We start from the raw sequence: 21954 nt of genomic DNA, 5'->3' as shown, positions 1-21954 counted from the left end.
TTTTTTGTTGCTCTGACCTCTGACCTCCTCGTAGCTCCACCCCACACCTGCCCTTGGGGGAAATACCTGCCTGTCTGCCTGCATTGATGTGAGGAAACTCTCAAGACAGAAATTAGAGAGTAGAAACTCTCACGAAAAAACAAGTCACGGGGGACGTCGGGTAGATTTAATCTCTCAGCCTCTCTCTGGCTCCTTCCTTCTCTCAAACATGGCCGCGGTTAAATCAGCCGGGGGCCATTAGGGAATTAAAGGTATTGATTACGAGGCAAGTCTGTTGTGTAGAATGTTTGCTAATGAGAACGAGTAGACGGTCATTGTTTAGTGCTTGCCTTTTGGGAAGAGGAGGAGATGAATACCCGGCTCACCCAATTTAGCTCTCAGGGAATGAGGGCTCGAAGTCAAACGCAGACCGGCGTTGTTCTGAGCAGGTGCCATAAAAGTCATTTTATTATTGGTTATTGTGATGTCTAGTCTAATTCAGGCTCACAAAATATCTATACATGGTTTTTAATTGTGACGGGCGAGACCGTGATAGAACAACCTCTACGGCTGTTCTTGGGATCAGCAGTTATTTGAGCTAAGTGCTAACGTCAGCGTGCTAGCATACGATCAAAGTGACAATGCTAACAGAGTTTAGCATGGAAGCAGTTTTCTGTCCTGATGGGAGGGGGGGGGGGGGGGGGGATTTGTACCAATATTCATGATAATCCATCTATTAGTTGAGGAGATATTCCAAATATGTCTGCTGGTGGCGTGAGATGGAAAGACAAGGAATCGTTAGACTTTGTCTCCTCGTGACCATTTCATTGGGGAATCTATCCAGTGCGCAACATTGAGATGTATAATAAGTAGATTCAGTCTACCGTGGCGTCGCCCATTTGTTTGCGGACGGCCGCTTCGAAAGTCTTGAATTCTGCATTTTGGCCGTCGCCATCTTTTTTTTTCCTTTTTTTCCTTGGCTTCTTTGCAACTAGAAAGTAACACGAGAAGGTGGAGCTGCACTCTCAAAGTACAGCCGACAACCCCCCCGAATAACAAACTGTGAAAGGATTTAAAAGTCGTGAGGCTTAAAAAACACAGGACGACTCGTTACCTGTCAATCACAAGGCAGCCCCGCCCTAAAGCGTACCCTGCTTTGTCGTCTTTGTTTACTCTAAATGGGACCATACTTTACTAAATGAGCATCCTGGAGTATTGAAGAAGACCTCAAACTAGCGATCGAGACCATAAACTCATGTTTACAATGTTTACTGAGGTGAAATAAACTCAAGTGAGAAGATAGGGGTCATTTTCTCTTAGAGGAAGTGTTAACGCCCCGAGGCTGATCACAGGGCTGGTCTGCCCGTCTCTTCGGTATCGAGTCCCCCCTTCGGGGGAAACCTCGGGCGACACATGACTATCGGGTTTTGTCGGTGATGCAGTGCGGCGGCCGTTTTTCATCTCTCTCTCAACGCATTGTTCGACCCGGTCTCCGGAGGAGGCACTAATTATTCATTTAAAGCTCCGACTCGTCCCTCTTCCCTCTAATTAGATGGTTAGTCACTCTCCCAGGGCCGCGGGGCTGGGGTGCATTGATCTCCTCCATCTCAATCTAGTTGTAACGCAGACACACACACAAACACATATTTAAATGGCATAAAAGAGGACATACAGATACAGTAAACATGCACGTGATAAACAAGACACAGTGGAGTCTCTCTCTCTCTGTCTCTCTCTCAGCCCATCAGCGTGTTTTGACCGTCCCACTAGCCGAGTGTCCGTCTGCTGGAGACAAAACACTCCTCTCATTGCTTTCCAATAATAAGCTCCTTATTGTCCAACTGCAAACTGTTCCCATTTACGGGACTGGATAATTTACGATCTCCATAGAAAAGCAAAGCATGAACCCCAACAGAAACACATAATAGCGACTCCCACCTCCTCGCAAACAATACAGAGTTTCCAGAAATGCTCGTCCTCGGGGGGGGGGGAGGGGGGGGGGGTATTTTTTATTTTTTTCTCCGTTTCTCTCGTGTTTCCGGCAGTCGACGCGAACAATCGCAGGCCGGATGAACCGCGGCAGCTGTATTTGTTTATGTATTGAATATACTGTACTACAAAAGGGGGTAATAAATGGAGCCGAGACGCAATGACAGAGACGTGTGTCTTTGTGTGTGTGTGTGTGTGTGTGTGTGTGTGTGTGTGTGTGTGTGTGTGTGATCTGACTTGTTGACCTGCTGGTGGTAAGGGGTCGGTGCTTCTCCTCGTTTGACCTGGCGGCTTTAATGCCGCCTCTCGGATGTGGAAGCACTACTTGTTGTTGTTGTTGTTGTTGTTGTTGTCTCTGTTTAGAGTGTAATTGGACGTTAATGAAGCAGCCGTGCTGTCGCTTAAGGGATGATCTTTGTCTACAAAAAAAAAAACTTCCAGCGTGAAAATAAAACAACATTTAACTGTTAATGCATTCACATCGCCGTCAGAAGACAAGAAGCATGTGATATTGGACCAAAATGTAAACACTGAAAGAGGATGTAACTGCACTGGGGTCAATGTATGTATGAGGACTTACAGAGATGAGAATATATATATATATATGTATATACTATTTATATATAAATATTCTACATATATAATATTTATATATATATATAATATTATATATATATATATATATTATAATCAGTGCAGAGATAATACCGTAGAAAACTACATTAAGCTTTTAAGCCCCAAGCTATTTTCTAGGTTTCTGCTCGAAATATCATACCCAAACTAAAAAGGGTGTATCTCTGCAACCACAAAGGCTATTTGAATAATGTTGGTGTTATAATAAAGGCAACACATGTGGGCTTCTGTTCAGATGTGTACATATTAGTATATATGTTACTGGCTAAGAGTAAATAAAGATGAAAGACAGCACAAGTTGAATTTCCAAGTTCGCCTAGAAAAAAAAGCACTTCCAGGATGATTATCTCTTGGAAAGATGCACAGAAACAGCAAAGCACATCAGAGATCATAGCACAATATGGGACCAGTCTCTCTGCAAAGTTTGACTTTGAAAAAGTAAAACAGAACAAAGTTAGAGAGGTTTTAGTACAGATAAATTAGGCGAAATGGGCATTTGGGCAATTTCTCATGTACCAAACCATATATTTCACTTTTATATTACTTATGGTGTTCAATACATCCAAATATAGCAGTCTTTGTGGATTAGAAGAAGAAAAATGAATGTTAGCTGTGTTCTTTGGTGCTATCTGGCTTTTTCTGATAGCACCGAGCTACGGGTCGCTAGTTCTGGAAACGTGCTGAGTGGGCTGACTCCTGATAAAATGATGATTATGATATTTTCATAATTCTTTCAGTTGGTGTTTGAAGTTGTGTGGAAATGGCTTAGTGAGTCTTGTAGCCCAAGTTCTCTTGTTTAATTTGATGTATAACATCAATATATTTGGTTTTACACAGTCTAACTATGATGTGTAAATAGGCGCCATGGGGCTTAAAGAAGGCCAAAGTTTTCAATTGGTAAATATTTTGTGAAATTGAAAAAAACAACAACAACAAAAACACACACACACACAAAATTATGAATTTTTCGACTCTACTGACACATTTAAAAAGTGTTTAATACGCTGCCCTAATTCTGGTGATTTTATTAAATACGTTTTCCAGCTCTCGAGGGGGGGGGGCTCTTGTATCTACATTTGTTCAGCGTCATCACGGCTTCCCTTGTAGATTACAGGATTACAGGCCCCGCTGTGAAAATAGCTTTTTTTTTCGACCGAAATCCTCCAGTGTTTCAAGTGTGATTATAAAGCCGAAGCTTTAAAGGTTCATTGCCCCTTCGCGCTCTCTCCCTCTTACCTCATCTTCTAAGTGAAAAATATGTCCTGGCTGTTCGGAGCAAATCTATTTTGAAAAAGAGAGGCGTATTAAAGTGCCATTAAAACATTTCTTGAACTCACCCTCTTCTCCACCTCCGTCCATGCCTTTCTGATTCATTTCTTGGCTTTATTTCGCCTCTCTCTATATGTCATGTACATTTATAACCCTAATTATGTTTCCTTTTGGTCACGTCCCCGCCTGCGAGTCTTCTTTTCCCCACACGAGACAGACACCCGTGAACTGTGTTGTTTTTTGCCGGCTGTCTCCTTGTCTGCCGTGATGCATTGTGGGAAGCACAAACTTTTAACTGCCAGGTTTGTGATGAACTCTGGCTGCAGTCAAAAGCCTTGTTTAATTCTCTCTGTTTTTTCTTTTTCTTTTTCTTTCTTCTCTCTCACTTCCCTCCCGCTGTGATCTCCTGAGGTTTTCAGAGGTCTGGTCCTGGGCTGACTGGAGCATTTGTGCACCTTGTGTTTTCCTCCATTTCTCCCCCTCTTGCTTGTTAAAGTCTGAATTCCACCGGCAGCTTTGAAGTGTGTCAAATGTGTTTGCGTGTTGTTTTTATTTTATTCTACGCGGAGAGAGAAATATTTGCACTTGTCGCGCCTGCACAGCAGATGTTTTTTTTTTTAAAGCAACAACACTTTTTTTTAACAATTATGAACACTGCATGCAGAGAGACGGTGCAGGCCTTCTCCGTTTCCAGTTCCAGTTTAAAAAAAAAAAAAGAAATCTGCGGTGCTCTGGTGTGATACGATCCCACCACCACCTGCTTGCTCCTCAGACGGCGCTTCGCAAAGCCTCTGGGACGAGGAAGAGGACAAAAGGCCGATACGCTCCCGACTGTGGCCTGCAATCTTCCTGTCAAAGCAACTTGAAAAAGGAGCACTGCTGCCTGTAATCTCGCCGTTGAGCCCTGCGGTGGCCCTTTTTTATTTATTTTTTTTCTCTCCCAAAAATGCTCCGGTGGTACCTGGCTGCATTGCCTTGCTCGGAGGGAAGTTGCCGGTTCCACAACCAGGTGTTTATCTCTCCTCTCCCCGCACACTTCGCCTATAAAAGAAACCGCCGTCCCGTCTCACCCTGGAAATGTGAAGGTTCTCATTCTGTTCGCCTTCAAACCTCGCCGCCGCATAATCCGGCCCTTAATTCTGCAAGTGTGCGCCGCGGAGTCTCGCTAAATGATTCAAACCGCCGTTTTTGGTTTATTTTTTTTAAATCCATTTTTTTTAAAGCTTTGGCACGCTTGTGGCTGTGAGAAGGGAAACAAAATGTATTCCACAATGATTTATTGCAGGTCTGAGGGAGTCTTGAGTACATTTTCTTCAAGTGCTCTTCGTGTAATTTGCCAAGCGCCAGAATCTCGCCGCGGTCACTCGCCGGTCAGCTAACGATGTTTCTCCGTCTCCCCCCCCCCTCTCCCCTCCCTCACGTTTTCCCGTCCGCGGTGGACATTCTTGCGGATTCTCGAGCATGTTCTCCCAAAAAAAAGCCCTTTTGTGCCTCTCGCTCTTCGAGCATCGCCGGCATCTGTTACGCACGCAGAGGAGCTTCTCGTGCCAGCCGGAGGAAGTTAACATTGGCAACAACTGGCACCCCAACACACAATCACGTGCATGGTCTCTTTTATCGAGGTCACTTCAGTTCGAGGAGGCATGAGCGATATACGCCTCGACGATGTATGTTACACATATTCAGATTGCATGCCAAATCCTTTTCTTTCTTTTTTTCTTGCAGAATGCCAATATATCCCCAAGTGCAATAACGACAAGTGTGTCACTTTGAGTGTTTTTTCGGTTTCTTTCTGCCAAAAACAACAACTGGGGGCTTTTGTTTGAGGCGCCGCTGAGCAGCTCCACCGTGAGAGGTTCAGTTCTAGGACATGCGTTGGTGTTCAGGAACCAGGGGGGGGGGGGGGACGGGACACGCCCCTGTGTAATATCCAAACTTATGATCAAAAGTCGTACACTGATAAGCGGGGGCGGGGAGGGGGGGGACGGCACCGCGGAGCTCTCTGCTAAATTGCGTATGCATTAATTTCCACATAACAACAAATAAATCTGATTTTAACTTTCTTTTCTTTTTTTCTGCCGTGATTTGATTTCCATCTCCGAGAAATGTCAAAAAAAGGTCTCTGCCGGAAATTCAATTAAAAAACTGGAAGCATCAGCTCTCCGTGTGGAAGTTGGTTCATAACTCGGTTCATGTAAAACAACGAGGCGATCACATGCTTCTTATTTCTGCGTCCACGTTGTGTCTCCGAGCATCGACAACTATTCTGGACTCTCGTCTTGTCCTAATGAGCATGTTTGGACCCCCGCGGTCGGACGACACAACATTCCAGTTAGACTGAAGAGCCGTGGGTGCAGATTATTTTTTTTTTCTCTTCGTACTTGCAGATTTTTGCTTTTACTTCTGTTTGTCAAAAATCCGTTTCACCTCCAAAACGTGGAAAGGAATTGGGGAAAATAAATCACAAGCGGGCTAAATTAAGGTCGCCGGAGGCTCGGTTGGCACCTTCTGAGCTACGACCTTGAATTTGAAGGCTTTGGCGTGTCAAATCAGTGCGCTGGATCGCACAGTATATCGATAAATACACGGCGGATTAGGGGACAAATCGTCATCCGTCTTCCATCTGCGTGGTCTGTGATCCATCTGCGATTGTCGGCCTATTTGTGTCACGCATCCCCCAGGTCTCACCGAGCAAACTCGTTCATGTTCGGTAGTTATTGATGTGATGCGGCTGCCAACAAAATCAATCAAAATCAACCTGAGACGCGGAAGCATATGTAGTCGCTTTTGCTTTTAATGTCGTATATGAAAAGTTTTTTTTCTCAGGTAAGCGTTCCAGAACGGAAAAAGTTTATTTTTACAACAAAGTTATCGTCGCCCGTGCTCTAATATTACGGTGCTAATGGGGTTCAGATTAAACCTGCCTTGAATGAAGACCGGAGGTGTTGGACTTGGCCTCCCTCCAGATGTTCCTATTTGTCCAATGCCGTCTTTTTTTTCTCTCCATTTATTGGCACATCAAACACACTTCAGGGGGCCAAATTGTTGGCTTGGCTTTTGGCAAATTCACACCGAAACATTCAAACTGAATATGTCTTTTGAGTTTGTCACCACAGATCGCTCTTTGGGAGCGGGGGTATATGAGGCAAAGTGCGAGGCACGTGAGGGTCGAAGGCATGCTTGCATCCCCTGCAATGAATCTATGGACAAAAAACATCCCTTTTTTATTCACGCAGGAAAAGCTGATAACCCCGCACATATGAGGACGGATCGCATCGAAGTTCTTTTTGTGCGTCACTAACTTTTATTTTTCACCCTCCTCTTGTCTCCCGACAGTGCCCGGGAACTTGGGCTGCTTCAGAGACAGCGGTGACCCGCCGACCCTGTCCGGCACCAGCGAGACCTCCAACAAACTCACCATCCAGAACTGTATCAGCTTCTGCAGGAAGCAGAGGTACAAGGTGAGATTTCAAACCTGTAGTGGAACCGTGTGAACCTGCACGAGAAGAGACGCTCTCCTTGACTCGGATTAAAGCTGCCAGCTTCTGGAGGAGAAAACATTCAAAAACAATGCAAACTATTGTCTCCGTTCTTCCCGTTTTGCAAACGTGGCCCCTAATTGGACGAAGAACAAGTCGCCAGTCAGTTGCGAGTCACTTGTCTCAAATGGACGCGAGCTGGCTCCGGCAATAGTCGAGCTTTTATGTAAATCATCCGCGTTTACTGGCAATTTCCTGACAGTTATCGCCGTGGAGCCAAGTGCAGTCTATACCCTCTTTTATCCAGCCATCAAACGTCCTGTTTCCAACCGACCAGCAGAGGACGAATCATCGGCCGACAGCTGGAAATGAACGGTTATTAGCCCGCCGGGAACCTCCTCCTCTTCAGTGCGTTTTTTTTTTTTTTCCTGGCTTGACCATTGTCCCCGGCTATAAACAGTGCCAGGTGTTCATTTTCTGTCTCAGCAGATCCGGTTCAGCTCCGTCTGCATTGACAGATACTGACAGACCCTTTCCAGCCCCCTCCCACCCCCCACCCACCCCATTCAGCAGATGTAACAGGAAGTGGCGGGCAGACTGGCATTGTCTGCTATACCCTCGGACCGCCACCATCCTCGATGCTCGCGTGAAACTCCGGCGCCTCGGAAGTTTACGCGGTCCCTCGTGACTTTCCGACGGAGAGCACCGCCCGATGAGTCGGACAGCAATCCGTCGCTTGTTTGCCTCCCCGCCAACGTCGGCGTTACTTCATCGGGCAGAATAATGCAACAAGGACGCAGCTTGATAACGTCTTGGCGCTCCGCAAAATTCCGATTCCGTGACAAAAGACGGCGAGTGGGAAACGATGCGGCACCTTTTCGGTGGCGTGAATTCATTTCGGGGGGGCCCGGCATGCGGGACAATGGTGTCCTTTTTGAAAGAGGGACAATAGCTCTTTTGAGAACGAGCAGCCAGTGGTGGCGAGGTCGAGATGTGTGAAGGTTTTTTTTTTTTCTCGCATTCTCCGATCACACCATCTTGTAATCATGAGAGAAAGAGCAGATAGGGCATTTTAGACTTTAAAAAGAGAGAAGGTTTATTAAGGAACACACATACAGTTGATATGAGACAAACAACCCATAAAAGTACTTTTATTTGAATGTGCCGTGTATTCGCATTTTTATTTTTATATGCAAAGTTTGTGATGTAATCATGTTCAGTTTTACAGGGAGAACAATTCCATTTTGAATATTTCTTTTGATTTTCATCCACAAAGTTCGTCTCTCGGTCGGTTTTTCCTCGCCCGGCAACCACGCCAAATGGGTTTATAATGAAATGCATTATGGGACGTGTTACCCAAAGTTTGTTTTTGAATTGCTGATGCGACGATTTGCATTACCTCCTTTTTTGTTTTGTTTTCCGCAGCTCGCCGGCATGGAGTCCGGATATGCTTGTTTCTGTGGCAACGAAGTGGAGCAGCGTGATCACGGCGAGTCACCGAGCATGGAGTGTAACCACGTTTGCTTCGGGGACCACACCCAGCCCTGCGGTGGAGACGGCTGGGTCATCATCTTTGACAGTGAGTGTTGACTAATTCTGGGGGGGAATACAACAATCTTTAATTGTAGGGTTTCCAAAGTATTAAAAGGTAAATAAATTGTACTCATACATCTCTATCTGTGGTAGTGCTCTTAACTTTTGGCCTTCGGGAGGAAAAGTACCAATCTGGATTCATGCAGCAGTCACAGGGATTTGTCAGCTCCGGTGGCTTTCAGGAGAGCATATTAATTGAAAGTTTTCTAGGTTAATAAATTATAATAATTGGACGACATTCGTTTGTCACATTTGACATTCAAAAAGACACTCGACCGGGCCATCGTCAAAATCGTGCGACAGTAGGCAGACTCGCAATGGGGAAAAGGAGTCTGTTGCCTTTTTTTAAAAAGGTTTTCAAGTTCAACGCTATAGAATTAGTCGATTTCCTTGTCACCAACAGCCCCTCCTTCCCTCACCAAAACTGTGATCATACCTACCACCACCTTCCACGATTCCATGATGACTGAGGGAACTGGTGTGTGTTACCAGGGAACTCATGAGACCAAATATAACCCATTTACCATCAGGCTCAACAGCTTCTAAGCTTTCAAAGCTTCGCTGACTAGCGCTCTTTCTTTGTGCTCCTCCTTCCAGCTCGAGTTGGGGCCTGCGGTGGAAACTACTCCTCTCCGTCCGGAGTGATCTACTCCCCCGACTTCCCCGACAAGTACGGGGCCGGCCGCGTTTGCTACTGGACCGTCCACGTGCCCGGATCCTACGCCATCCTCTTCAACTTCACCTTCTTTGAGATCTCCGACCAGACGGACATGGTGGAGCTCCTGGACGGCTACACCAACCAGGTGGTGGCGCGCTTCGACTGGCGCAGCCCGCCGAGGGAGCTGGTGAACGTCACGGGCGACCACGTCGTCCTGTACTTCTACTCGGATCGCACCAACCAGGCCCAGGGATTTGCTCTGCTTTACCAAGGTAGGGCTTCGCCTGCTGAGTTTGTGTCACAGCCTACACGGGTGCTAACTAGAACCATCAAGGTTCCCCTTGGGAGAACCCCATTTGGTTCCTGGTAGGATCTTTTATAGAGGTTCCACCTGAAACCCTTTCAGAAGGTTCTACCCAAAACCCAACTTATAGGGAAAGATATTGAACCATCTGTGAAAAGTCTTACCCAAAACCCCCTTTGAGAGGTTCCACAGAGAACCCTTCTGTGGTGCCATGGTCTCCATCCGAAAATATAGGTAAATATTCTGGATTGGACCTTCAGAGAGGGTTCTGGGTTATTCTAAGGGTGCTAACAAGAGTCCACCCAGGGGTTTCTACCAAGATTTCTTTTATATCCCAAGGAATTTGATCAAGAACCCACCCAGGGGTTTCTACAGAGAACCCTTATACCTTTATAAGAGTGTCATCAAGAACCCACCCAAGGGTTTTTACAGAGAACCCTTATAAATGTATAAAAGTGTCATCAAGAACCCACCCAGGGGGTTCTACCAAGGTTTCTTTTATATCCCAAGGAATTTGATCAAGAACCCACCCAGGGGTTTCTACAGAGAACCCTTATACATTTATAAAAGTGTCATCAAAAACCCACCCAGGGGGTTCTACCAAGGTTTCTTTTATATCCCAAGGAATTTGATCAAGAACCCACCCAGGGGTTTCTACAGAGAACCCTTATACATTTATAAAAGTGTCATCAAGAACCCACCCAGGGGGTTCTACCAAGGTTTCTTTTATATCCCAAGGAATTTGATCAAGAACCCACCCTGGGCCCTGGGGGTTCTACAGAGAACCCTTATACATTTATAAGAGTGTCATCAAGAACCCACCCAAGGGTTTTTACAGAGAACCCTTATACATTTATAAAAGTGTCATCAAGAACCCACCCAGAGGGTTCTACCAAGATCCCTAATATATTCCAAGGGTTTTATCAAGAACCCACCCTGGGCTTTCTACTGAGAATCCCTTTTATATTCCAAGGTTTCCCGCTAGAACCCACCCAGGGTTCCTCTTGAGGCCCGAACAGGCTGGGGCTGATGTAAAATCACAGTTTTGGGGGGGTTGTGGGTTTGGTTATTTGGAACCCTAAGTCTTATGAAGATACCCTTTCTATGAAAAAGTGTGTGTGACAAAGAATTATTCTAATGTTCGGGTTTGAGTTCTCGCAAACATCCTGAGCTACAGAACCCACCGAGAGCCACATTTGGATAATCAGGTGCGTTCTGACTCACTGGCTCCATGATGGAGTTTTGCATGGCAGCCCTGGTTTCGTGATATAACGCCTGTTAGCTTGTGGCGAAGGCAGTTGTCACGGCACTGGCGGGTCCTTTTCTCTTTTCATTTGCTAGTCAATGTCTTCCCCCCCCCCCCCCCCACCCCCCCTCGGGTGATACTGCGTATTTAAATAATGTTTTGTTTTCTTCAGGAACTCGCTCTCTTATCAAGCTGCAGCAGGCTGCTGTGCCTCTCCAGAGTGAATCCTCGGTGGATTGCGCAACGAGTTTTTGTGCCACCTACATGCAAAAGACACAGTGATGCATCGTGCAGACGTACAGCTGGGGAGCTCACGTCACGCCAAATAATCGTGATCTCTCTCCAGACTAAATGCGGAAAAAAAACGAAAAGCTGTCCTCCGTTGTCTTCATATTACCGTACGATCTCTGCGTGAAGAGAGTCCGAATGCACGGAAATAAAAACGCACAGATTAATTTATGGAGGCGTGACGGTGGAGGTGACATTCACAAGCTCACAGCTCGCTACACTGGGAGGCAATCTCTCTCTCTCTCTCTATGCCTTCCATTTGTAATCCCCTGTCACGTTTGTTCTCGCCACTGGCGTTATAGTAAAAACAATATCGGAAAGGTCAAAATCCTCTGACCTCTGGACGGGCTGCGATCCTTTACTGCTCACGTCTCGGTTCTTGTTTTAGCGTGAAGCGACATGTCGCCAAGAAATGGAATCTGCCACACGAAGCATGATAAAAAAAATAAATTAAAAAAAAGGTCACCTCCTGAAGTAATAGCTTTTTTTTCCTTTTCTTTTTTTCCCCCCAGATAGATAGAGAGAAAAATACACAGTGACTCGGGTGCAGCTAAAAGAAACGGAGACAGAAAGACAACAGCCAAGTAGAAGAATAGCGGCACTAAATGCATCTTAAATCTTCTCCTCTGAGGCACGCTGAGCGCGGTCGACGCAGTAATTTCAGAATAAACGCTCACAGATGACGGCGGAGCGTTTCGGCTGAGCCCGGGTTTGAAGCGCTGGTATTTTGTTTGCAAATGGGGAACATGTGGGAAGTTCTGGGAACATCGCAGTTAGGTTGAACTGTTATGTGAAAAGGAGAAGGGGGGGATCCCACAATGCTTCAACATCCCACCACCATTCATGGAAGACTGGAACCGGCCCGGATTAAATAATATCTTGAATTAGCTTTGGGTGATTTTAACCGAGGTTGGACACAGGATGGGTGGGTTTTACTATTCGGGTTCGGAGTGCAGTAACTCTTCTCGCCACTAGGAGTCCTCCTTAAGTTTTCTGGCGATTGGGTTTCTTCACAAGACATTTTTTCACGAAGCTGCTAATGAGCAAGAGGAGATAAAACAAATCGTCATATATCATACATTTTACTGCATAATCCAGCAATGGCCACGAAGACACCATTTATTTGTGTATTTATGGCAGTTTATTGTAAAGCTGGCAAATCTTTTGGAGTACACCGCCAATTGATTTTGTGTCGTTTGCTCACTGGATCCATATTAACTCAACAACATCAAAATATGCCTTTTAAAAAAAATTCGTTATATTTGTCCTCCTGACCGTGAAAGGCCCCTTGTGAGTCCTCGGACTTCTCTCGTCTGGTTTTTAAAAGGGTTTTCTCTTACTGTCGGAGTCCTAAAGTAAGGAGCGACGTGGCTAATTATGGACAACTTTTAAGCTTTAGGACGCGTTGTGAATTCGGGCCCCGTTTGGAATATCTTAAATTATTTCTGCTTTCATATACTCACTTGAAAGAGATGTGAACTCATCCATTCTTTTGTGAGACGTTGTCTGGGGACAAATTAGGAAAGAAATCTTATCTTACAAAGATGACTACAATCCCAGATTGTCTGATCCACCGAACCTCGCTGCAAATGAACAGAGAAATGAAAAAATAATGAAAGAGTTCCAAGTGTGTCACGCACACAGCGATTTTAAATAAATGGCGTCTATGTTTAGGAGGAGTAAATGAAAGGCAGAGGAGATGTTATTTAGGATGCCGCTGCCCTCCGGAAAAACATATAAATGAGTTGAAATAGCGCGGCGGGCTCTCCGGCTCTGTTGTTTTACGAAGCAAAAAACTCTCCCACATCTGGTGCTGCGAGCAGCTTTAAAACAAACCCAATTTAGTGCAAAACACTCTTTTTCTTCTTCTTTTTTATTGTTGTTGTTGTTGAAGGACGTCCCGGACCGGGAGGCACTTAGCGCACGCGAGAGTGTGGTTTTTTTTTTGGGGGAGGGCCAAAGAAGATTTGTTTTTCCTTAACAAACACGCACTTAATGTGAGATATTCGCTCGCGTTGACTCTCGCGGGAGTCGCGAACACGGGGGGGGGCGGGGGGGGGGGTCTCTTCTGGGTCCTCTGGCACCGCCTTTGGAGAAATAGTCCCATTCTGAGGAGGTGATGTGTCCCACTGCGGAGGGTATTAACATTATATTGATATCAGAAGAAGACTTTATTACTGGAGTCTGTAACTTATGTTCTTGCATTACAAGATTAATAAGTTTCCTTCAATAATAATAATTCCTTCGTGAGTCCCCCCCGCCCCCCATCCATCTCTCTTCACCCTCTTTCTTTTGTTTCATGCTTCGCCACTCGTGGGTAATTAAACGCAAATGACACGGGCCGCTAAACAAAGACTCACTGTTCACAACTGTCAGTGATTGTAATATGTTTTTGGCATTAATGATCTCCCTCTTACACAAACACACATTCTTGTGTTCGTAGTGTCCGCTGACATTTTAAGGAGCTTTTGAAACCTCCAGCACGACAACTGAAACCTACACGAGTATCCCAAAAAACATGTGTCTGTGATGAAATAACACGCATAATAAGTCAATCACTGCTTTTTGTTAGTGTTTTTGGATCGAGAATGTCCCGACTTTAACATCACTGATTGTTTATCGTAGTTATGTAAGGTTTTCGACCAATCGTGCTTTCTTTTATGCTCTGTCGTAAATTTTTTTTTTTAGTTTGCATTGACAATTTATGCGGCGACGTCACAGTTTCGGTTCGCCGCTCTCCGCATTGTTTTCCTTTTTCCTTTTTGTCCTTGCGTAATAAGGTGATTACGCAACCAGTGAGGGCAATTACACACAAAAGTACGACAAAGACATCCTGCATTGTTCCCGCGGGGGCCACATGTGGGCAGCTGTTTCAGCTGCATGCTATACCTCACAAAGTGAGCCGAGATCATGGAGCATTCAGCTGCTCTGCAACCCCCCCCCCCCCCCCCCCCTGTCTCTCCGCGATGAGAGCGAAACGTTGGCCCGAACGCGACTCCCAGTTCTGCTTGACGGTGCAACACCAGACGCTGACCCCCTTTCCGCTTGCTCTTTGTTTCCCCAGCGCTGAGAAGCCAAGACACCAGAACAATGGAGGCCGAGGGAGACGGGGAGGACGATGGGGGCGACGTCTCCAGCACGCCGGGGCCCCGGCTGGCCGGCGGCGGCGGCGGCGTCACCGAGAGATCCAACAGCACCTCCAACGGACGCTCCTCCCAGATCCTCTACGTGATCACGTCCAGCCCCGGGAAACCGGAGCACAGCATGCCAGGTCAGTGGGCTGGACGCGGCGAGACCACCGGCCACGGCGCGAGTACGTTAACACCCACGATATACGCCGCACCTCTCTCTCCCCGTCCACACCTCTGCAGGCATGTTGCTGGACGCCTCCGAGGAGCTCGAGCTCTCATTGTGCATGACCTGGTTTCTCTGGAAGTATTCACATCGTACTTGTGGAAGGATTAAAGTAATTCCACTTGACGCTTGTGTTGTTTTCCCCGTCTGTGACTCACTACTGAAGTTACTTTCGAGTCTCCCCTTGCTGATCACAGATCAGGCATCTCTCGCCTGACGTGTTCTTGCGTTTTTTTTGTTACTGCTTTCTTCAAATACTCTTTTCCACACTCCGAGCGCTCCGTCTCAGAGGGCTATCCGACATATTGCATCCCCATTTCTTGTCACTCTCATGCTGGCTGAAACACTGCTTGAATAACCCCGCGCTCGCTAATCCTTTTTTTTCTCCGTCTGCGTCTCGGGTTTTGTTTTTAATTACCGTGATTCCACGTCTCCTCTCCGCAGTGTGGACCATCTACGGCCTGGCCGCTCTCCTCGTCCTGTCCGTCGTGGCCATGGTGGCGAAGCTGCTGCTGCACATCACGGTCAAGTAAGTGCAAGGGTGGTTTTTTTCGGGGGGGGGAGGGATTCACCAGGCATTTAAACGTCATGAAAGAAAAGAGAGAAAAAAGAAGATGAAAAGGACCGTATGAGATTCACACGTTGGTTGAATTCTCGCTACGTAGCGGTTTTTGAAAACGAGTTGTAGTTTTCTTAGTCTAGTTGTTTTAAGTGTTTTCTTTAAGTAAAACATTACTTTCTTTCTTTAAAAAAGAAAGAAAAAAGAAAGGTTATTAATCCTCATCTCTATTTCTGTCTTTCAAGTGTTGTTATTCCCTTTCTTCAATTTGTATTCCCAATACACTGTAGTGGACAAACGGCACAATAAATAATTATTTGTGTGATTACTATTTTATCAACTTAGGTGAAGTTGCTGATTTGAGGTGAATTAAATGGATTTTTTTCAATTTAAGTGGAAGATAATAAAGCCTACAAAAGCTTCCACCGCTGTAATTAGTTATTGTGTATAATTAACCAGGCAGCGTGACACCTTTCGTAAATCACTGTCACTTTCCACGATTCTCTTTTCTAATTCCTCTCTCCCCCTCCCTCTTTTTTACTCTCCTCCCCCCCCCTCTCAGGTCTCCGAACATCCCGACGGTCAGCGGGTCCGACAGCTGCAGCCAGAGCACGGCGTCCTCCGAGCCGTGGATCATCCTGTACCGACCCTCCACCATCTCCCTCTTCAAGAAGAAGCTAAAGAACCACCACGGCGACCTCAGCCCCCTGGTGGGCAACTAGCGAAACCGCCGTTGCCGGCAAACCCACCGCTACTCTGGACAAGGGGGGCCGTCGGGCCGTCGGGCAACGAAACTATACGAGGCGCTACGCCGACAATGCCAACCGCCGAGTGGCTAATGACAACTGACTGAGTGACTGATAATTAACGGCCTCCGTGTGCCGCTCGGGGGCCGTCACTGACCTCAGTGACCTCAGTGACCTCGGTGACCTCCTGGTGCTTCAGAGTCCCCCGATGGCAACCGCATCTTCACGAGCGTCGAGAAGAGGATGGAGAAGTCTTTGATGCACATACACACACACACACACACACGTGGTGTTACTCAGCTTAACAGCTTCGTTATAAACTCTTCCAAACTGCCTCATATGGACGACAAACACTCGCAGCCAAAAAAGAAAAAAAATCCTCCCATCCAAAGAGTTATGTATTTATTTGTCTTTTTTTTTCTGATTCCATATGCAAACCGTTCTAATGTTTCTTTTTTTATTTTGATTTGACTTGACAACTAGCTTTCTGAGGAGAGGGGAGGTCACAGCACTTTGGGGATGAATCACTCGCTGCAAAAATGAAAAGATCACAAGAGAGAGAGAGAGAGAGAGAGAGAGAGAGAGAGAGAGCGTCGGCCCACTCGGCACTCATGCGGATTCGGGCGGAGGGATAAGCGACGTCGTTCACCGAGTGGGGGAGGGGGGGCAAGACAAACTGCCATTTAGGGAAGGGCTTGGGAAGATCTGAGGGCTCTTTCTGCTCGGGTTGTGGGTGGGAAGTCTTTTCCGCTTCGATGGCGTTCAAGTGCCTTGAGGATCTCCTGTTCTCTCGTCTCAGCTGCATCACATCTGTTCCCTTTCACGGGGTCCCCCCCCCCCTCGCATGGGAGTCGGCACTTCTTTCAAAACCAGCGCGTTTCATTCCATTAATCGGATTCTAAAAAACCCACATCTTGTACAGTGATTGAAAGCATTAGATATTACTCTCTTTTTTGTTGTTTTGTTTTTACACTCAACTGAACACCTCTCCAGACTGGATCTTTTACATGTTTTATTACATGATGTGTGTGTTTTTTTTGTTGTTGTTGCCTTTTGGGACAGAACTCTTCATGTGGTAACGGACAAGGCTTTAAAAAGAAAATCTCTGTGCTCTTATGTGTAGTCTTGGGACATTTACTGAACATATTGTTCACATTAAGTTGTCTTTTGATTACAGAGGAGGGGTAATAGTGTTGTATATTATGTAATTCAGTGTGTGGGAATGACATTTATGTCCGCTCTTTAATTTTGTGTCTGGGCAAAGCATTTGAGAGACACGTCAAAGTACTTCCTCGTCAACTTGGCTTCGAGGTGGAATGCACTTCAAGGATTTTTTTCTCCTCCCTCCCTCCCCTTCGACGGCAGCACGTTGCTTAAGTTCCACGAGACGCTGCAGACCTGGAAGCTTCTACTTGTCACCTCGATTTCAGGCCAAAAGGTTGAGCGCCAACGATATACACCCCAAACTGGAAATATGACCAAAGAGCGTACTCGACGGTGTACGATGCACGAGCTGTCAGCGGGTTTGTGGCTGTGACGGGCTTCTCTGTGCATCGCCGTGACATTTAAACCACTTGAGAAAGGTCAGAACCCACCGGCTCGCCAACGGCGTAGTAATTGGCCTTTTTTTTTGGTTTCTGTCTGACGGTCACGTCAGAAATCTTCCAATCACGGACGAGACAAAGAAAGAGCTTTGCAACGTCCGTGCACTTAGATTGGCTTCTACTTACAACATGACGTAGTACTTATCCCCCCCCCCCCCACCCTCCACACCCCCCGAAAAAAAGGTACTTTGTACCTGACAGCACTTGAGCCAAAAGGTCATATTTTTATACGACATAATGTGGCATTCGCGTCAAAATATTTATGGTTTTCCAAGAATCGGAAACAGACTTTTGAGGCGCACAGAGAAGAAAAGATGGAGGACCCTTCTTTCCCCAATCAGAGGTCTGACCGTGCTACAGTCGGCCTGTCTGCTCGACTGTAGCTCTTGTTAATTATTGCGAGACAAGAGCCCATGCCCCTTGGTCTGTGATGTTCAGAGCCGCCCATGCGTAGAGAGAAGGGGGGGGGGGGGGGGGGGGGGGGGGGGGGACGATGGGAAATTAATGTGCGTTGAAATCAAACACAAGCTAACGAAATCTGACAGTTCAAATCTAACGGGGCCCCATTTGTTTGGACGGCCTGTTGAATTATGCAGAGAATCACATCTCCTGTCCCAACAAACAAACAAACAAACAAACAACAACAACAACAAACCCACGCTGTCTTCCGACTCGGTGGAAACGGTCTTTTTTTTCCGTTGACGTGAAACCCCCCCCCCCCCCCCCCCCCCTCGTGGGAAATGATCCAGAAGGCCCCCCCACACCCCCGACACATTGTTTTCATGCAATTGTAAATAGCAAAAATAGTGAAATGTTTTAATTTATACAGTAAATTATTGTTATTTTGTATGTGAATGGGATATAATCTATCTTTTGTATAAGTGAAGTATCTTTGTAGTTTATTTAATGTGTCCTGGTTGCAAAATAAACACTGTATGCATGTTTCTTAAGCTTGTGTTGGACTTCTTTTTTTTTTCTCCCCCCCTTTTTGTTTATCGTTTCATAATTGCACACGATTAATATTACGGACCCCGAGTGGTTAAAAAAGGCATTTGGCAGCTAATCCCGTTAATTTGGAACCGTTCCATTTGAAAGGACCCCCCCCCCCCCCCCCCCCCCCCCCCCTCCTTCTCCTCTTCTCCTTTCCTTTTCTCTCCGTGGAGCTAAATACTTATCAGATATGCGAAATGACTCCCAGACTGTTTGGAGATGCACACACACGGAGAGAGGATTTGGTGTGCCATGTGCAACCCATTGGTTCCCCTCCGAGAGGAGGTCAAGCATGCAACCTGCACATTTCAGGGGGGGGGGGGGGCAGCAGGAGTTCGGCTTTACGACTGAAACACCATGAAAAAAATAAAAAGAACACCCCGAAACAACAAACGCGGAGGGACGTGTAACAAACTGGAACACTCGAGATGTTTGGCCGTGAGGACTTCTTAATTCGTGAAAGGTGGGGTTTTTTTTTTGGGGGGGGGGGGGGGGGGGGGGTGTTTCTTTTGACGTGTTGCTTTCATCAAGTGTTTCGCTCTTGAAAACAGCTGCGTGTGCTCGCTACGTGTCGTTGGCAGGACGACCGATGCTCCGGGAGGTTTGCAGTCCAGACACGCTCGTGTGGACGCGCACGCGCGATAACGAGGCCTTTCGCAATTTGTGCCCCAAAAAAAAAACTTGAAGGTGAAACTGTCGAGGTTCCCTGAAGAATGTCTCGGCTGTAAGACTTCCAACATCAAGTTGCCCCCCCCCCCCCCCCCCCCCTCCCTCTGGTGCTTCTGACTGAGCCCCATGCCACAAGAGAAAAAACCTCGGGCGGAACTTCTGTAGTATTTTTGATAATCCTGTCAAAAAGCTGCCTTGAAAAGTGGTGCACTCAGTCTGAGGGCCAAACAAATACATTAAAAAAAGTCACAAAGTCATGATTTATTTATGGGGGCCCCCCCGAGCATCACAGAATCACTGACAACCATTTCAAAATGTTGTTAAACTTCTATACATGTATGTTGTTGTCATGCAGTAACTGTAAACATGACGTTTTCCTGCCTTGTGAAAGTGGCGTCATTGATGAGATATGAAAGCACCGAGCGTGCATTTTTAAATCAGTCTATACTCCTCAGTGGAGAGAGTACCTCGTTAGATTGTGTGGACGTAACATAATGGTTCCCTACCCGGACATCGGGATTGGTTCTGTGTGGTTCTGCACCGTGCGGGGCCCTTTATCCTATCTCATCTTACCAAGAGGGCACTTTAGCTGCATTTTTTCTTTCTTCTTCTTCTTCTTCTTCTTTTGGATGAGGGCACCATAGGGGGGGGGGGGGGCAAGCCCCAACATAAACCTGCTATTGGCCTCAGGTCACTTTGAGATTGTTTCTTCTCCTGTTGGAAACACACACACACACACATTCCAGTACAGGAAACCATAGAAGCAGGACATTGTAAACGATCCTCTTCCTCCCTCTACTGGTGATATGACGTTTGAGCACGTTTTCCCTCAAAAGTACCCCGATAATGATGCTCGGTGCCAACGGTTTCCATTTCTGCTTTTTGCAATATTACATTGTGTATTAAATGTTGCTATATAATCTGAATAAATGTTCTGTTCTGTTCTCCATACAAGCACACAGTGAGACATCACGTCTCCGTGGCCTTCTATACGCTCCCATTGACCTCAAAATGTGTTGTTTTTTTTCTTCAATTGTGCAAGCTGAAACATTAAGCCAGTAGCGAGACACGGAGACCTCTCATCACTCCTCTGGGTCCATGTGAAGAAGAAGAAAAAAGCCATTTCCCCCTCCCGCAGCCGAGGAAAAGAGCGATGTAAACGGATCCCTCCGAACCCGAGTCGACCAGTAATTAAGGCGACAAAGGGACAATGCATGGCCGCGTCCGGTTACCGTCGGGACCCGAGAAAGTGAGAAGAATGGAAGACAATATCTGCCACTTTCTGCACTCAGGGGTGCTGAAGTCAGGTCGATGAGGAGAGAGGCATGTCCTTGATGGATTCGTGTATTGTAGAACTGTGTGAAAGAGGCCTCACCGGCTGTGCAGGAACTTGTCTGTTTTGATCCGCCCGCGCTCTGCAATGTCGTCCATGCAACCCTGCATGCAATTAAGGCACCCTCCATGCCCTTCAGTGGTTTTGAGTGCATGCGTCGGCCCGTTTTAATGCTGCAGTTTTCCCTTCTATAACCGGAGCTTTGTGCAGTTTATATTTCACCCCCTGCATTCAAGACAGCGGATTAGTGCTGAATAATAAACATTAAGATGCTCTATAATCATTTGAAGCCATTTATCAGGCAATTACTGGCTCCATCTTTCTCGAATATGAGGACTTGTGGAGCGGGGACGCAGACGGTATAGAGCTGGTTGACCGTTGATTGTACGGTTGGTGACCCTGAGTAAAGCACTAAATTGCTCCCCAAATGCATGTCGTTTGGTAAGAATCAATGCAAATTAATGTACGGTAGTAATATATTAGATTTTTGGTAAAGAAGGGGAATTTATCACCATTGTTTGACATTTTATACACTATATTTATCAATTATTTAAACACAAAATGTGCATGGTTTATATCATAGTTGCCTCTCTGCAGTTAGAAGAATAACTCAGATGAGGCCTCTTGGTCCCATTGCCTTTATGGTAATAAGTAAATGAATTATGTAATTGTATCCTTATGAATTCTTGTAGTTCCACGTACCTCAAAGTTTAAACAAGGGTAGCGAAAATGTTCACACCCAAACTACACTTCTAATTACAGATGCATTCATCACTTAATTGTTGTAGCAGGTAAAACTATGTTTCCTTATCATTAATCTGAATTCACAAAGTAACTCAAGTTGTCAAATAAATGTAGCGCAGTAAAAAGTATAATATTGGCCTCTAAAGTGTAGTAGATACAAACAAAGAACAATATGTGTTTAAAATACACCCCCAATATATTAACAAAAGACATATACATGGATAAACATACAACATATAGCCTAGTAATACATATATATATATATATATATATATATATTATATATATGGTGTATTTTTATCCATGTATATGTCTTTTGTTAATATATATTTTTTGTATATATATATATGTTTATGTATATATATATAATATATATATAACAAATAAATATATATAAATATATATATATATATATTAAAAGAAGATATATATATATATATATCTTTTTAATATATATTGTGTGGAATACCCCCCCCCCCCCCCCCCCCCGAGCGTCGCATGTGAATGACGACACAGC

At 45.7% G+C, this 21954-nt stretch overlaps 1 protein-coding gene across 2 annotated transcripts in view; it reads left to right on the top strand.

The window, feature by feature from the left end:
* kremen1 (kringle containing transmembrane protein 1) overlaps positions 1-16682 on the top strand; it is a 41885-nt gene extending 25203 nt beyond the window's left edge. The window contains exons 4-9 of one of the 2 annotated variants that reach the window (XM_034541830.1): positions 7207-7331; positions 8775-8928; positions 9540-9872; positions 14503-14709; positions 15237-15321; positions 15914-16682. In XM_034541830.1, the coding sequence (XP_034397721.1) occupies positions 7207-7331; positions 8775-8928; positions 9540-9872; positions 14503-14709; positions 15237-15321; positions 15914-16073 (1064 nt within the window). In that variant the 3' untranslated portion in view covers positions 16074-16682. Of the gene's footprint in view, positions 1-7206; positions 7332-8774; positions 8929-9539; positions 9873-14502; positions 14752-15236; positions 15322-15913 lie in introns of both variants that reach the window. The other variant, XM_034541829.1, reaches the window with a different exon arrangement.
* The last annotated feature ends 5272 nt before the right edge of the window (positions 16683-21954 follow it).

This window comes from Cyclopterus lumpus, chromosome 9, assembly GCF_009769545.1.
Source record: "Cyclopterus lumpus isolate fCycLum1 chromosome 9, fCycLum1.pri, whole genome shotgun sequence".
Classification (NCBI taxonomy): Eukaryota; Metazoa; Chordata; class Actinopteri; order Perciformes; family Cyclopteridae; genus Cyclopterus; species Cyclopterus lumpus.
Note: the sequence above shows the minus strand (reverse complement) of the source record. Positions and strands in the feature narration are given on the sequence as shown.